This window comes from Papio anubis, chromosome 8 (assembly GCF_008728515.1).
Source record: "Papio anubis isolate 15944 chromosome 8, Panubis1.0, whole genome shotgun sequence".
NCBI lineage: Eukaryota > Metazoa > Chordata > Mammalia > Primates > Cercopithecidae > Papio > Papio anubis.
Window position 1 is genome coordinate 138,984,982 of NC_044983.1, and position 11,837 is coordinate 138,996,818.

General features: G+C 59.1%; 1 protein-coding gene across 3 annotated transcripts; it reads right to left on the reverse strand.

Annotated features, from left to right (window-relative positions):
* Positions 1 to 79: 79 nt before the first annotated feature.
* Positions 80 to 7,412, reverse strand: NRBP2 (nuclear receptor binding protein 2). Of its 3 annotated transcripts, XM_003903260.4 has the most exons (18): positions 7,068 to 7,330; positions 6,460 to 6,582; positions 6,282 to 6,383; positions 6,089 to 6,178; positions 5,866 to 5,906; positions 5,671 to 5,765; positions 5,530 to 5,553; positions 5,377 to 5,460; positions 5,241 to 5,296; positions 5,038 to 5,133; positions 3,927 to 4,059; positions 3,724 to 3,826; positions 3,579 to 3,629; positions 3,369 to 3,504; positions 2,485 to 2,538; positions 2,325 to 2,388; positions 2,177 to 2,232; positions 80 to 2,087 (listed from the first exon to the last, which is right to left on the reverse strand). In XM_003903260.4, exons 1-18 carry the CDS (start codon positions 7,188 to 7,190, stop codon positions 2,019 to 2,021), a joined length of 1,500 nt encoding a protein of 499 aa, XP_003903309.1. In that variant the 5' UTR covers positions 7,191 to 7,330; the 3' UTR covers positions 80 to 2,018. The 3 variants fall into 3 exon arrangements, with proteins under 3 accessions (XP_003903309.1, XP_009212042.1, XP_009212041.1); XM_009213778.3 differs by having other exon boundaries at positions 80 to 2,232; XM_009213777.3 differs by having other exon boundaries at positions 5,866 to 6,383; positions 7,068 to 7,412.
* Positions 7,413 to 11,837: the final 4,425 nt, after the last annotated feature.

Below are 11,837 nucleotides of genomic sequence, written 5' to 3' on the forward strand. Positions count from 1 at the left end.
AAAAAAAACCCATTCTACTTTAAAAACAATACACATAAAATTCTGAAAAGATAAAAGGAAGAATTCAACAGAGACATGATTAAGTGCAGCAATGGTAGTATTGATGCTTTTAAGTTCAGTTTAATCAGTAGTACAGTGTTATGTGTTTGCCACTGAAACCATTTAGGACCGTGCGTAATCAGACAGTTTCACATGAGGGTTTCCATCTAGGATATGGAGATTATTTTAGATTACTAATTTTGAGTTGGAAGGTGTGAGAATTAGAATAATTTTGTAAATAGTATTGGAATATTTAAGATAACTGAGATTCACTATTTTGCACATTTAATTTATTTGATATGCGTTAGTAAGTCTTGCTTTGGTTTTTGGCTTTTGGTTGGGGTGCTGTGGTCAGCAGAATGCCACCCTTCCCCAACAAAAGAGTTTCCTTCCTTAATCCCTGGAACCAGTGAATGTTAGTTTACATGGCAAAATGTGTCCTGCAGATGTGTTTAATATTAAAAACCTTGAGGAGGGAGATTATCCTGTATTATCTGGCTGGGCCCAACCTAATCTCATGAGTCCTTAGGGACAACCTTTCCTGTCTGCAGAGAACCAGAGAAATGTTTCGTGATACAGACTGAAACTGCTAGCTTTGAAGATGGAGGAGGAGGCCAAGAGCCAAGGAATGTAGGCAGCCTCTACAAGCTGGAAGTGGGCTTAGTTTACAGCCAGCAAGAAAGTGGGGACCTTGGCCCTGCCACTGAAAGGATGTGGATTCTGCCAGCAGCCTGAAGAAGCAGGAGACAGAGTCTCCCCTAGAACCTCCAGGAAGGAAGGCAGCCTGCCAGCCTTGATTCTAGTCCAGTGAGACCTGTAGTCAGACTTCCAGCCTACAGAATTGCAATACATTTGTGTTGTTCTAAGCCACTAAGTTTGTGGTAAATTTTACAGCAGCAGTATAGAACTAATACAGTGGTGTGCCTTCCTGGTTTGACATTTGAAATGCTTTTAAAAAGGCATGATTGTGCTAAATTTATACATACAATTTAAAATGTTTAAGGCCATTTCACTAAGTTTGGAATTGGAGGAGAGGCAAGCCAAGAATCAAGAGGCCAGGAAGGCAGGGGTAGAATCCATGGGGGCATATAAACCTCTAAGACTGAGCCAGGAGTGCAGTGGGAGAGAGGCAGGGAGCCAGGAGCTGACATCCTCAGAGGCCCAGGGAGCAGCTGCCCCAGGGAGGAGGTGCGGGAGGTAACATGGAGGGGGTGTGAATCTGAGGAGTAGAGAGGATGTGGGTGCCCTGACCCCTCCAGGCCAGGGAATGCAGGAGAGAAAAAGCCCGTTGGAGGGGCTGCAGTGGCCACAGGAGATCTGTAGAGGGGCTGCAGGTTCTGGTCTCGGGGTGGGTAAAGGGTCAAAGAGGTGGCTCCAGGGCAGAGCTGCGTGGGACCAGGGGCTTTGCTGATGACAGCCTCAACTCCAGACCTCTCTGTGGTGGTCTGTTTCTCCTGCCAGGTCCCTGTTGTGCCCAGTGCCATGCCTGACACCTGCAGGTGTGTCACTGCTGGCTTGCTGTGCAGGCTCCTTGTGTGGGTCTATGGTGCCAGCCGGGGATGGCTGCTCTCCCAGACCCCATGGAGCAGTTCCCTGGGCAGAGGTCTGTCCAGGGCTGACCCTCACCCCCAAGCCCCAGAGCTGGGGCTCCCTGCAGGGCTGCTGAGCAGGCAGTGGCCCTGGCCAGGCAGCCTGGGTAGGAACTCAGGGTGGAGAATGGAGGATATGGGAAGGGGTCCTGGGGGCAACCCTGAACCTAAGGACCTGGGAGGCCTAACGGCTCCCCCACACCCACCCCCCACCCCCGCGGCACCCGAAGCAGGGTCAGCCCCACTCTCAGGAGGCGGGGGTTTCTTCACTACCAGGGCCTTTGTGCTCCCAGGCACACGGAGGAGAGCAGCCCCGCGGTGCTGGGGTCTCCCCCACATGGCCTGCCTGGGCAGCACCCCGGCATGGTCCCCAGGGGCTGGGGTACTGGGTCAGGCCTGGGCCCCACGGTACTTCAGGAAGGTGCTCTCCAGGAAGGCGGCCAGCTTCATCCGGTCGTCCTGCGGAAGGAGGGAGGCATGGGGGACGGAGGGGCACAGCCTGCCCCGCTTGCCCCCTCCGCCAGGCCACGCTGCACCGCCCAGCGCACCTCGTGGAGGAAGCCGTAGTGCACAAGCTCCGAGGCGAGGTCCTGAGGGCTGTCCGCTGCGGCAACGGTGTAAGGCGAGGCATGAGGCCGCTGCGCCACCCGCTGCCCGGGGTCACCGCCCACCGCCCAGGTCCCTTGCCCAGCCTACTTGGGAGCAGGTCGTAGGTCAGCTGCCGGTGCAGCCGGTCCTCCAGCACCAGAAGCAAAGTGAGCTGGGGAGGCGGCGGGGCGTGGTCGGCTGGAGGTTTGGGGGTCTGCCACGCTCCCGCCTTCCCCACAGCAGCGCTGCCCTCCCAGGCCCCGCTCACATGCCAGCGCGCCTTGTCCTCGCTTCTCTCCAGGTTGCACTGCATCTGGATGACCTGCAGCGGCAGAAGGCTGAGACTCACAGACCCAGCAGCGAGACCACATGCCGCGGCCCCAGAGGGGCCAGGAAGGGACAGCAGAGATTGGAAAGGGGGGAATCTCTAAGAGGAGCCCATCTCACTGCTAGTGGCCTAGTGAGCTAAGGAAAGCTTCGAGAAGAGTCGACATTAGGTGCTGGGTACTGAAGGCTGAATAGGAGCTTTCACTGCTGAGAGAACAACTTAAACAAAGAGGGAACTTGAGCATGGGGAAAGGGAGGTTGAGTGGGACGCGACTGCACCGAAGTGCAGGGTGCCTGCAGGACCAGGCCTCCCAGCGCCTGGGCATCAGCTGAGGACTCCCATGATCTCTGCGGGCAGCCAGGAGCAGGCAGTTTGCCTGTTAGGACATAAATTCTGGCTGCACTGCACCAAGAGAGGCCACTGGCCAGGAGGCAGCGCTGCAGGAAAAGTCTGGGGAGACACCAGGACATAGATATCCGGGAATCAGCACAAGGTGGGGGGTGGGAGGGGGGGGGGGTAGGGGAAGAGTACTGGCAGGGTGGAAGAGCCTGGGCGAGTTCTGGAGGAAGGATGCTTGGAGTAGGTTCAGGGCAGGCAGCAGGATGCAGGGGAGGATCTGAGGGGACAGGGAGCCTCCCGGAAAAGGAGAGTGTCCAGCCTGTCCTACAACCCCCATAATCCCCACAGGGGGGTCAGCCTGGATCTGGTCTCTGACAGCCAGGAGGAGAGCTGGGCTGTGGGGATGCAGGCCCTGGGAGAAGGAATCTCTTATCAGGCTGCTGGAAGGTCTGAGGGATGGCACTGAGCAGCAAGAGGGGACTCACCTTTCTGGTCTCAGAGTCAAAGGGCTCTGGCGTCGGGGTCTTGGCCTTTTGGACCTCCTCCGGGGGTGGGGCTAGCACCCGGGGCAGCCCCAGGGGCCGAGTGGCTGCAAAGTTCATCAGTGGGTAGATCCCATTCCTGGAGACACACCGGGGTGGCTGGGGGCTCAGGCCTGACAGCTGCCTGGCCCCCAACCTTACATCAGTTCTTACCTGACATCCTCCAGGAATTTGTCCAGCTCCATGAAGGAGACTTCCGAGTACCTGGCATGGAGGTGGGAGGCACATGAGGGGCTGGTCAGGGGCGCAGGGAGGGGAGGCACGGGGAGGGGAGGTTTCTGGGGTGCTGACTGCTCACCGCCACTGCAGCGGGGGCCTGCGGGGCCGGGGAAGCTCCGCCAAGACTGCGTGCAGGTCCACGGCCTTGGTCTTCTCCTCCACTACGTTCTCAGGCATGAGGTCTGCAGCCACAGGAGCATCAAGGCCGTGGGTCCTGCAGGGCCCCTTCCACATCCCAACCGCAGCCTCCCCGGTCACCCCCTGGGCTGGCCTGCTGCTCACACTGGTGCTGGATAAAGCAGTGGGCTGCTAGGAGCTTCAGCGAGTGCACCTCGAAGAGCACGCGGTGGAAGAGGAGGCTGTGGGCAGAGGGCCGGCGGGCAGGGTCCCGGGCCAGGCAGCAAAGGATGAACTCCTGGGGCATGGGGAGGAGAGGCTGGTGGTGTGCAGAGCTCTCTGCTCTGGCCCCACAGTTCGAGGAGAGGTGGTCCCTGAGTTCTCCTCGTCCCTCCTCCTCAGGGACATACCGGACATGCAGGGATGCCCGTAGGGAGGAGTCCTGGCAGCAGCCAGGCCAGGACCTGGCCCTCTGGGCTTGAGGACAGCTGGGTTCTGGGATTGGAGCACCATGCTCTGCTTCCCTCAACCTCCCAAAAATCATGGGGAGTAAGAGCCATGATCTTTAAGTCTCACTCTGTCGCCCAGGCTGGAGTGCAGTGGCACGATCTCGGCTCACTGCAAGCTCTGCCTCTCGCTACCCATGGTCATTTGATCGGCTCAGCTCAGGCCCAGCAATGGAGATGACCTTGCTGGTTCCCCACTCTGTCCACATCCGTGCCCAGCCCGGCTCCAGCTCCCTACCAGCCCCATCCAGGCACCCCCATCTCCTGAGGCCATGGAGTTAAGTCTGGACTCCGAGCAGAGGGGGCTATGGATGCAGCTTCCATCCCATACCTCCTTTTGCCTGCTTGGCACCCACCATGTCCCCCCACAAGCTGGAGCCTCATCACCTCCTAGAAGCTTAAAGTCAAGGACTTGGAGTGAAGCAGACCCAGGTGCAGATGTTGGCTCCACCACTTACTCTAAAGCCTCAGGCAAAGGACTCATCTCCTCTGAGCCTCAGTTTCTTTATCTATAAAACGGGCATGGTGATAGCAGCCACAGAGGGAGGGTCTCTCTTGCCTTCTTGTCCTTAGAATGTGCTGACCCATTAGGGCCTTCAGGCCTGGAACCAGTATGTGCTCCCACTGAGGTCCTCTTTGCGGGGGTGCAGCCAGCTGGTATACCCCTCAGCTACATAAACTGTGATGCTCTCCCAGGCCTGCCTGGAGCACCTTGCTGGCCTAGCTGAGCACAGTGAGCCAGCTGGGGAGGGGCAGGGCAAGCTGCTTACCCGCATGTTGGGGTCACTCAGCGAGTGCCTGGCACGAGCAATGGCCTCCTCTGTGACCCGGGTGTCCCCGTTGGCCTGGATCTCCAGCACAGCCATCTGGGACACAGAGCCAGGTCAGGCATGGGGAAGGGACCACACAGGTGAGCCAGGCAGGGCACAGCTAGGAGGAGGGCAGAGCACAAGGTGGAGGGCGGGGGCAGTACCTCCAGCGCACACATCCCAAAGGAGAAGATGTCCACAGCGGTCCCATCGGCCACCTCTGAACAGGACAGAACACAGGACGGGTAGGAGAGAAGCACACAGGGCAGGCACGGGGCGCCCAGACCCAGCGCCACTCACCGCCGTACTCTGGGGGGAAGAAGTGCAGGTTCCGAAGTTCCTCTCGCTCAGCGCGGATGGGGCTTCGGAGATCATGCGGCAGCGCTGTGGAGGGCGCAAAGTCTGAGCGGGCGGGACCTCTCCAGGACCCCATCCCCCAGAGTCCGCACTTACCATTGGAGAAGATTCGGTGCCACACTGCCAAGGGGCGGGAGAAAGAGCGGAGTTAGCTGCTGGAGCATCAGAACTCCTCTGCCCTTGGCTGCAGGCACCTTCCCCTGCCCCGTCCCCCGCCCAGCCCTGTCCCGCCAGCACCAGAGCCGATCTTGATGAGGCCGTTGTGCTGAATGAAGATGGTGTCGCTGGTCAGGTTCCCGTGAATGATCGGGGGGCTGCAGGCGTGCAGGAAGCTGCAGACGTTGGGGAGGGGAGAGTAGGAGGAGCCGGTCAGGAGGCTCTGGAGAGGCGGGGGCTCAGCAGCGCAGCGCCCGGGCCAGCCCAGGCCCTCACCTGAGCGCGGACAGGATCTGCGTGCACCAGCGCTTCCAGGCCTGGCGGCGGACGCACGACTCCGTCGGGTGGGCGCAGGAGAGGCGGCTGGGCCTGCGGAGCCCGCCCCGCATCCTCGCCCAGTCCCTGTCCGAGGCCACTGGGCACCCCCTCACCATCCCAGTCCCCGAGGCTGCCCCAACCCCGTCCTGTCCCCGTGGCTGCCCCAGCCCGCTCCCCATACCCGGGCGTTCATGGCCTTGTGGTTCTTCTTGGTTTTTTTGAGGAATTGCTTGAGGCTGCCTGATGACACGTACTCTGTGATGAAGATGACCTGCAGGGTGCGAGCTCAGGATTTCCACCAGCTGCGCGTTCGTCCCCATGCCCACCCCACCTGGCTGTGGCCTCTGCCTGCCCGGGGCCTCGCCCATAATCACCCTCGCGCAGGCCTCGGAGGTATCCAGCCAATACTTGTGCAACTTCACGATGTTGGGGTGGTCCACCAGCACCAGCTGCTCAAACACAGTCTGGATCTTCTCCTGGGGAGGGAGGGTGGTCTCTAGGTGGTCAGCAGGTGGTCACCCAGGCAGGATGAGGAGGGGGCAGCGGCCTCACCTCGTGCGCCGCGAAGGCCTTCCTGTCTCTGAAGTGGAGCTCGTTCCACACCACCTCTACCCCCTCCTCCGTGTCCATGGCTAGGAAGGTGCTCTGAAGCCCTGGCATGTTCCCCTGGTTTACCTGGGGAGTGAATAAGGGGTTATGTGTGCCCTGGTGTGTGTCAGGTTGCGGGTGAGGATTTGGTCCCTGTCTATACCTTTCCAGTGGGCCCAAGCGTGGACTGTAGGACCTGAGCCACTCTGCGGGAAGGTGGGGGCTTGGAGGGTAGCTGCCCCCAGGAGCCAAGGGCTCCTATCCAAGGGCTGGGCTAAGGGGATTTGGAGCAGGTTTCAAGGGGTCGAGGGGGATCCCCAGGAACCTAGCGGCTGAGTCCAGAGGCATGGGGAGGTGGTCCTAGGAGGAGACTGGCCCTCAGGGAATCCCAGGGCGGGCGCCAGGCCAAAGGGGTCCAGGGGTGGCTGATTCGCTGGCCGCGAGGGACCGTGGAGAGGTTTCCAGGCGCCGCGCGCCGCGCTCTCCCAGCGCCCCCACGCCCCGCGCAGCCTCCAGGCCCCTCCGGCTCTGGGAGGGCGGTGTCACCCCGTGCCCCCGACCCGCGCGCCCACCTCCTCCCGCCGCTTTTGCCAGCGACCACACGGGCTCTCCTCCAGGATGTCGCTCTCGTCCTCGCTCTCGTCCTCCCGCTCCCGCTCCCGGGCCAGCCTCGGCGCCGGTTCCGGGGCCGCCATGGTTCAGCCGGCCCAGGCCACCGCCCTCCGCGCGATCCGCCGCCGGAGCAGCCTCGCCCGGCCCGCCCTGGCCCCGCGCCCAGCAGCCCAGCCTAGATGCGCCGCCGCCGCCGCAAGCCCCAGCCCCGGCTCTGGGAATTGGGAGGGGCGGGCGCGCGGCGGGCGGATGGGGGCCGGAGGCGGAGCCGGCGCGCCGCTCCCGAGCCGCGTGTGCCAGCCCGAGCCAGAGCACCGCGTCCCCCCGCCCCGCGCGGGGGAACCGCCCCCCAATCCCCGCCCCCGTGGAGGCCCCGCCCCGCGGCCACCCGGAGCCTGGAGCAGCCCACTTCTCTCGCGGTTGCTCCCCTAGGATCTGGGGGAAGACCCGGGGCATCTGGGGTCCCCCAAGCCCACCACACCCTCCAGCTGCAGGAGTCCCCGCGGGCTCGAAAGCGGGGCCCCGCTCTCTTGGCCACGCACTCATTCCCTGGCCGACCCCCATGGGACAGGTGGGTGGGACACCGAGGGCGGGGGGAAAGGCCCACCAGCAGGCTGACCCAGGCTGACTTTCACTGGGGGCCACAAATCTCTCCATGGCCCGCCCGCCGGTGCCTCCTCCCTCCCACAAGCCCATCTTCTCACCTTCCAGGACGGCGATTTTCTCTTTTCTCCTCAAACGCGCCCCTCCTTTCCGCGGTTGGTTCGGGACAGTGGAACCATGATGGGGGAGCCCACCCGGCTCACAAGGCCGCTCCCTCCGGAGGCCGCTCTGAGCACACCCTCCAGCCACGCTGACCACCGGGGCTGTCCCCGATTCTCACCTAAAACCCCCTTCAGCCCGCAGCTGCCACAGCCTTCCCGTGGCCTTCTCCCTCTCTCAGGGCGGGTCCTCATCCTTCACCTTCTCTCCCTGGAGCCCAAATTGGAACTCTGCTCCTTCCTTCCGCGCGCCTCCGTGTGCTGTCCCTTTGGGACGCCTCTTTCTTTCTTTGGCAGATTTGCATCTGGCCCTGCTGCGTCCCCTGTGGTCGCTCTTCCCTGACCAGCCTTGGTCACCAGGTCCCCTGAGTGTGGCTTCCACCAAAGCCAGATGATCCTGCTGAGGCCTTCTGCAGTAAAGGTTTGGGGTGTTCAAATTCTCCACCCTGAAACTGGCCCTGACCAGCTCCTGAGGCACACCCTCTAAGCCCTTGGAATGTTCCGCCTGATTTGAATGTCTGTATTTACCTAGGCCACACCATAGTCTATGCTAAGCTTGTCCAATCCACAGCCCAGAGGGTGCATTCGGCCCAACACAAATTTGTAAACTTTCTTGTTGAGATTTTTTTTTAAAGCTCATCAGCTGTCGTGTTAAGTGTATTTTATTTAAGTGTATTGCCCAGGACAATTCTTCCAATGTGTGCCAGGAAAGTCCAAAGATTGGACACCCCTGGTCTGTGCTAACAACGTGGTCTACGGGGGGACTTTGGGCCATGTGGCATCAGCCTGACCTCTGCAGGGGCTGGAGGCCAAAGTCTGCGACTTGGGAGGTCAGCCATACCTGTGTGACCAACCCAATAAAAACCCTGGACACCACGGTACAGAGGGCTTCCCTGGCTGGTGGCATGCTGTGCTCACTGTCCCACCTCCGTGCTGGGAGGTTGAGCACTGTCCGCATGCCTGCAGTGGGTGCGGACACCTGCAGACCTGTGCTGGTCTCTCTTGGGTTCTGTTCTGTGAGTCCTTGCCACTGCTGATTTTAACGCATCCATTGCTGTAATAAATGGTACCCTTTCTGAGTTCTGTGAGTCCTTACAGTGAACCATTGAACCTGAGGGTGGTTTTGGGGAGCCCCCAGTGGTCCCTTCTCACTTGGCACGAGGGCCTAAACAGGAAGACCCAGTAATTGGTCCCATTACCCTACCTCATGTCCCCTGCCCTCTTCAGCTGAGCCCACCCCAAGTACATGGCCCTGTGCCGTTGGACATGACAGGCACTTCCCCTCAGGGTCTCTGCCCTGGTTATACCTTTGCCCGGAATGCCCTTCCCAAACATCCTCTGAGGTCACTTCCTGAGAGGCCTGCCCTGGCCACGAATCCTGACATCACAGTCCCCATCCCCTTTCCCCTGCTTGACTTGACTTTTCCTGGGGCATTCACCCCACCTGACTTGCATCTGGGTTTTTCTCATCTCTCTTCTTCACTGTCTGTGTCCCTGTTGCTATTCGAGCTCCCACAGGGCAGGAGTGTCTTCTCTTTGTCCCTGCTCTTTCTCTGGTGCGAGGACAGTACCTGGCACACAGCAGGCCCTCAGCAAACACTTGTTGAATGGATCTCTGGGTGGGCAGGGTTGCGTTTTGGGGGCTGTGGTCCAGAGAAGCCCCTGAAGAGGTAAGGCTTGAGCAGAAGAATCTCAATGAATTTCCTCCCCTTTCTCCACCCCCATAACCAGACACACATGTTCTGTGGTAGGTCACATAGAATCCCCCAAAAGTCTACATCCTGATCCCCAGTACCTAGGAGCACAGCCTTATTTGAAAAAAAAAATGGCTCACGCCTATAATCCCAGCACTTTGGGAGACCGAGGCGGGCGGATCACGAGGTCAGGAGATCGAGACCATCCTGGCTAACACGGTGAAACCCCGTCTCTACTAAAAATACAAAAAATTAGCTGGGCGTGGTGGCGGGCGCCTGTAGTCCCAGCTACTGGGAGGCTGAGGCAGGAGAGTGGCATGAACCCAGGAGGCGGAGCTTGCAGTGAGCCGAGATCGCGCCACCGCACTCCAGCCTGGGAGACAAAGTGAGACTCCTTCTCCAAAAAAAAAAAAGAAAAAAAAAAGATTTTTGCAAATGTAAATAAGTTTAGGATCTTGAGATGTTGGAGTGCGCCCTAAATGTCCTTATCAGAGAAAGAAGGATACTTGGGGTGCAGAGAAATAAGGTAGACCGTCAAGTGAACATGGAGGCCACTATTGGAGGGATGTGCCCACAGGCCAAGGCATGCCTGGGACTGCCAGGGCCATGAGTGGTGAGGAAAGAGACCTGGGATGGATTCTCCCGCCCCAGCCCCAGAAGCAATCAGCCCTGCTGATACCTCAATTTTGCACTTCCAGCCTCCAGCACAGTGAGCGAATCTGTTTGTGCTGTTTTAAGCCACTCCTCCATCTCTGGTGCTGCTCTGGCAGCCCGAGGGGAATAGCACATGCACCGGCACAACCCGCATGGTAAGAAGAGTGACGTGACAACCGCTACGTGTTCGCGTGCAGGGATGCTTCCCAGCATTTATTCCGACTCCACAGAGTGGGTCGGACTGCTGCCCGCCCGCGCATGGAGGCAGTGGCTGCTGCAGCATGCCCTCCCTGGCCTCAATCTGGCTGTGCCCCAGGGTGGGTGCCCACCCTCCCTTCTGCTCTGCCTATGAGCTTCTCCACCCCTTGATCCTGCCAGGCCATTTGGATTTATCGGAAGTTCTCTAGGGCTGCTCTTGGCCACTGAGCCATTCACCCGCCCTCTTAGCCTAATCTGTGAATTGGCTTCTTAAAATTTATTTTTTTAGAGATGGATTCTCACTCTGTTACCCTGGAGTGCAGTGGTGCAATCACAGCTCACTGCAGCCTCAAATTCCTGGGCTCAAGGGATCCTCCCACCTCAGCCTCCTGAATAACTGGGACTATAGGCACATGCCACAGAGCCCAGCTATTTTTTTTTTTTTAAACTTTTTATAGAGCCAGTCTTGCTATATTGCCCAGGCTTGTCTTGAACTGCTGGGCTCCAGGGATCCTCCTGCCTCAGCCTCCTGAGCAGCTGGGAGTGCAGGTGTGAGCCACTGCGCCTGGCCCCTGTGCAATGCCTTGTGGTGCCAACTGCAGGTTCGCTGCTCACTGCCTCCTCCTCTTCCGCCTTGCACATCTACTGGGGCTCCATGTCTGTCGCCTTAGAGTCTTCCTAAGCCTCTCCCTCCTGTGAGGCATGCAGGTGAGCTGTTCTCAGAATTCCTGCAGATTTCTTTCCCATCGGCAGGTGGACGATCCCTTGGCTTGCGGGGCTCAGGACTGCTGTCCTGGATGCCAGGAATCCTAGGGTGGGAGAAAGCCAGGGGGTCCCAACTCTGGGGGGTCAGAGGAGCACCAGAGGAGCCCTCCCACTGTCTGTCCTGGTCACCCTGCCTCCTGGTCTCCCACATCATGTGCAGTCCCATGCCAGGAGTGTGGACTGGACTGGGTGACTTGCTTCCGGGGCGAGAACACAGCAGAGGCGCAGAGGCACTGGGCTAGTGCCTCCCAGATTGGGCGGTGGAGACAGTGGCTTGCTGGCTTCCCAGCTCACTCCGAGCAAGGCTGTGAAGTGTACGCACAGCCAGAAACAGCCGTTTCTAGAGAGCAGCCACGAAGGCCTGTGGTGGCCAACAACCAGCTTGGAAGCTGGTATGTGCGCACGTGTGTGTATGTGAAGCTCTGATTAGGAATAATTATTTCCAAAAATATTTCAGGAGGATAGCAATATATCTAGTAATAACTCAATCCTGAGGAATAGAGGCATCTATTCAGCATACAGATAAGGCAAAGTCCAAGTTGAAGATAATTGACACCTATGGTGAGCTCTTCTCGGTGTCAACGGCTCTCACTGGCGGGATTAGCACATGCACCAAATTGCCTTAAAGGACTATTTGCGTAACAGTGAGACCACAAAA